The sequence below is a fragment of the Myotis davidii genome, unplaced genomic scaffold (assembly GCF_000327345.1).
Source record: "Myotis davidii unplaced genomic scaffold, ASM32734v1 scaffold494, whole genome shotgun sequence".
Lineage (NCBI taxonomy): Eukaryota > Metazoa > Chordata > Mammalia > Chiroptera > Vespertilionidae > Myotis > Myotis davidii.
The window spans coordinates 343,209-347,739 of NW_006285480.1; the positions used below are offsets into that span (position 1 = coordinate 343,209).

General features: G+C 40.5%; 1 protein-coding gene across 1 annotated transcript in view; it reads left to right on the forward strand.

The window, feature by feature from the left end:
* The window catches only part of ITGA8 (integrin subunit alpha 8), a 201,994-nt gene that overhangs the window by 137,658 nt on the left and 59,805 nt on the right, over nt 1-4,531 (forward strand). Inside the window, exons 17-20 of the mRNA XM_006756159.2 lie at nt 396-550; nt 1,792-1,929; nt 2,413-2,480; nt 4,101-4,248. Of these exons, the coding sequence (XP_006756222.1) occupies nt 396-550; nt 1,792-1,929; nt 2,413-2,480; nt 4,101-4,248 (509 nt within the window). The remainder of the gene's footprint in view (nt 1-395; nt 551-1,791; nt 1,930-2,412; nt 2,481-4,100; nt 4,249-4,531) is intronic.

Genomic DNA, 4,531 nt, shown 5'->3' on the forward strand with positions numbered 1-4,531 from the left:
CACCCACCTCCTCACCTTGCAGAAGTTCTATTTCTTTTTCTGAAGGAACTTCAAATGAGCTGAAAGCATTTTGAAGTTCATGCAAGTGGGGGCTTAAAGAGATGATAAGAGAGGAAGAGAATCAAGATGTTTTCTTCCTATGAGCCCAAGGGAACTCATAGATTCTGCCAACCTCATGAAAAAAACATGATTTGTGTAAAACAACAAGTTTTTTAGCGTGGGGAGTATTTCCTAAAATTTTTCTCAGCTCTTCTATTGTTTTTGATCCCAACTATGAAAAAAAAAAGTTTTCTATGTAAGCAAATTGAACTAGGAACTCATACCTCTGCTAAAGCACTGCATTCACCAAATACTTTTCCTCTCCTGATTATATTTACTCTATTTCTGTCCTTTAGGCCTAACCGCCGAGGTGCAGTTAGATTCCCTGAAACAAAAAGGTGCCATTAAACGCACACTCTTCCTTGACAACCATCAGTCACATTTCATCTTCCCTCTCGTGATAAAGCAGCAGAAATCCCACCAGTGCCAGGACTTCATGGTTTACCTGCGAGTAAGTGTTCCAGAGTCATCTTTCTGGCCTCTCACATTCAGAACCACATTCCAACCACTTTTTTTTCCATTTAACCATCAACCTTGTCCACGTCATTTTCATTTTATTGGAGGAAACTTTATTTTAAGGCTGCACTCCAGCCTTGAGCCTCACTTCCTTCCACTAACCCAATCATATGTTGCTATTAATTCTCATGGTTTCTTTTTGTTTTGTTCACAATCTTGCTAATAGCACTAACTCAGGTGGTTTTCATTTGTAACTGCCTCCCCCGCAAAAATAACATAATTTATTTGAATTTTTCTCCTACATGAGTATGTTTAGCCAGATTTTATCAATGTGCATTTAAGAGCCAACTCAGGAAAACATTTAGGCATTCAAAGCCTTTATTAAGAGTCATTTATAATTATATTTTTAAAGCAGTGGATTTTTACCAATAACTCCAAACCTACCGTGAAATTTAAAAAGCCAAAATATTTATCATACAATTACTTCATCTTCTCACCAGTTGTGAGGTTATTATTCTTTCTTATTTCATCTCCTCCTTTAATGGACTTAGTGAGGGGAAATCTGGTGAAGGCCAAGTTTACAAATAGGTCTGGAAAGCTGGGCGCATGACCCTGGGGTCTCATTATGACCTTGACTGGCACATAATTGAAGGGTGGCATGTTCACCACAGGGAGTAAGGTGTTCCGTGTGCTCAGGGCTTGCTGCTGATGCTACTCACTCACCTCCTCACCTCAAGGGAGTTCTATTTCTTTTTCTGAAGGAACTTCAAATGAGCTGAAAGCATTTTGAAGTTCATGCAAGTGGGGGCTTAAAGAGATGATAAGAGAGGAAGAGAATCAAGATATTTTCTTCCTGTGAGCCCAACAGAACTCATAGATTGTGCCAACCTCATGGAAATATAAATCCCAATTTGCAAAACTTTAAATATTTATTACATATATAAGTATAATTTTTTTTAACTTTGCAATATGGCCAACCTATGTGAGTTTTGAAGATCTGGAGACCCTGAAGATTACCTCTAGAAGCATGTATTTCAATGAAGCCACAGCTCTAAATGAATCATCTCTGACACATATTAATTAAGCTATATTAATAGTCAGTGAGTACTTAGGCTCATGATGGTGATGATTGCTTCATCATTCACTTTCGCTGACTGAAGTCCAGTGCCTTTCACAGACTAACATCCTGCAGCTGATTCACAGAGCCTTCCTAGACTCCGTCATTATTTTTCCCAGGATGAAACTGAATTCCGAGATAAATTGTCTCCAATCAACATTAGTTTGAATTACAGTTTGGATGAGCCCACCTCTAAAGAAGGCCTGGAGGTGAAACCGATACTGAACCACTACAGGGGAAACGTTGTTACTGAACAGGTAGGACCTTGTCGGTCTTCATATTCCCAGTCAGGCCCCGGGCATAGCTCCTGTGACCTTAAGATGAAACGTAGTCCCTTTTGTCTCATTCCTGCGCACAAAGATATAACATTTGGGCGATTTTTCTAACAGGTTTCCTGAAACACTGCATCATTGTGTTTTCAGAAGCCCATCCCCTTGTGCAACCAAGATTTAATATGTTCAAAATGTGGCTGTAATGGAAGCAATACAGTCTGTAATTCTCAAAACATTGCCAGACTCACATTCTTTACAGACATTTCAGAATGAATTGGCATCGGGCTATTATGTAAACTGGCCTCTATTGGGCGGTCACTGCTGAACACGGGGCTTCTAGCTGGGTAGAGTCATGCCTAGTGAAACGAAAGCTTTGCTTTAATTTGTGGAATCGTTCATAATTTTCAAGAAACAGGATGTGATTCCGGTTTTCCAAGATTATTCCTGATCTGTTTTTGCACAACACAGGTTCATATCCTTGTGGACTGTGGAGAAGACAACATGTGCATTCCTGACTTGAAGCTGTCAGCCAGACCGTAAGTTTAAATAAATAAACTTGTACATTTATCTAATGGAATACAGGTGTTTATTTAAAGCTTTTCTGGTGGAAGTATACACTTTCAACTACTACAAAAAATACACTGCGTGAAAGTCTTGAGCTTGGCTACACTTTGCGTTAGCCTGTGGTTTGGGTCAGTTCTTTGTCATTGGTGTCAAGTGACCACCCTAAGGTTTTGCCCGAGCTGTTTCATCTTTCAGCAGAAGTGAAAAAAAAAGTTTTTGTTCAAAGTAAATTCATCTATGGGGTGGTTCAGGTTGTATTTACTTGTCTCAGTTCTGTGGGCAAAGAATTCAGAGACAGGCTGGTTCCATCGACACCTTAGCCAAAACTTTTTATACAGCACCCCATGCATCAAAGGCATCCTCAAAATTGTCAACACAAAACCAACTTTAATTTGCTGGGGGAAATGGAATGGCACTCTATGGAGTAAAGCAGAAGGTGTCACAAAGTCAAATAAGAATCAGAGGGCTGCCCAAACCGATTTAGCTGAGTGGATAGAGCATCGGCCTGCAGCCTCAAGGGCCCCAGGTTCGATTCCGGTCAAGGACATGTACCTTGGTTGCGGGCACATCCCCAGTGGGGAGTGTGCAGGAGGCAGCTGGTCGATGTTTCTCTCTCTCTCATCGATGTTTCTAACTCTCTATTCCTCTCCCTTCCTCTCTGTGAAAAACCAATAAAATATATATTTAAAAAAATAAAAAGAATCAGAGGGCTTCCCAGTTGCCTGTAGTGGCGAGTCACCATCCCAGCACTGATAATTGTGTTGCATTACGATATATAAAGAAATGAAATTAAGATGTGAGCTATCTATGATGGGACAAAACAGATTCATGCTCCTTCACCCCACCCCCCCACCCCCAGGACCTGTCTCACTGCCAATGTTTGGAATCCGCTTGATAGCTCTCAAGGAGACTTTCTCCAAACTTCACAAGTTAGCCAGTGTCCAAAGCAATAGCTTTGATTAAGGGTCAAAAGTGAAATAGGCATTTCCAGATGTTGGTTCAATTTGAAGTTTGGAGTGAATTAAATTTCTTCAAAATACTTCGCAATCCTCAATCAGCTATTTGTGATCTTCTTTTATCTGCTACTTTCTTTCCTCTCATTGTCCATTTCGCATCACACGTCTCCCACTCAGAGTTTTTAAACCCTGTCTCTCTCCTTTTCCCCCAGACTCATCTTACTTCCTGCTGGGTATTTTCAGGGATGTGCTGAAGCTACTCATTCTGGCTTGTGAGCCAATTGTTAAATTTTCTAGAATTTTTTTCTGGCAGATTATTAAGTATGTCAGCAGCTTGACATTGACCCTAGTGGGAGGATTCATACCACTGGAATCAGCAAATGTTGCAAATGGTGTGGGGTGTGTTTTTTGAGACCTGGTTGTTAAACATTGACCAGCACATCATTGCATGTCTTCCTGTCCTTCCCAGCAAGACCTGGTTCTCTTGATTCTTCTCAATGCGCCTTCATGGCCATCCATCTTTTTGCCTCAGTCTTGCATTTCCACATCTTTCGTCCTTTCCTCTCAGGTAAATCCTTACTAAAATACCCACGAGTCCAGCGAGTATCTAATGACCCTGTTAAATTGCATTTCTAGAGATAAGCATCAGGTTATCATTGGAGATGAAAATCACCTTATGCTCATAATCAATGCGAGAAATGAAGGTGAAGGAGCCTATGAAGCGGAACTCTTGGTGATGATCCCAGAAGAGGCAGATTATGTCGGGATTGAGCGCAGCAGCAAGGTAATGCTTACAAATTATTCGAAGTAGTAAAGTGCTAGGTATATTTTGGAAGTCAAATCAATGTTAAGTAGAGCCATCTTAGCTGAGTTTCTTTCTTAAAAAAAAAGAAAACAAAATAGCACTTTACTTGTTCATCATAATTGCAGTCAGCCAGGAAGAGGGATGGTCTTTCTTGGCCATACATGCAAAGATACATTGGCCAAAGTTTGAGAGCCATAGCAAGGAAGAGAATACAATTGCTGAAAGAAGTGGATTTACCAACTGATGGATTTCTCAGCTCCAT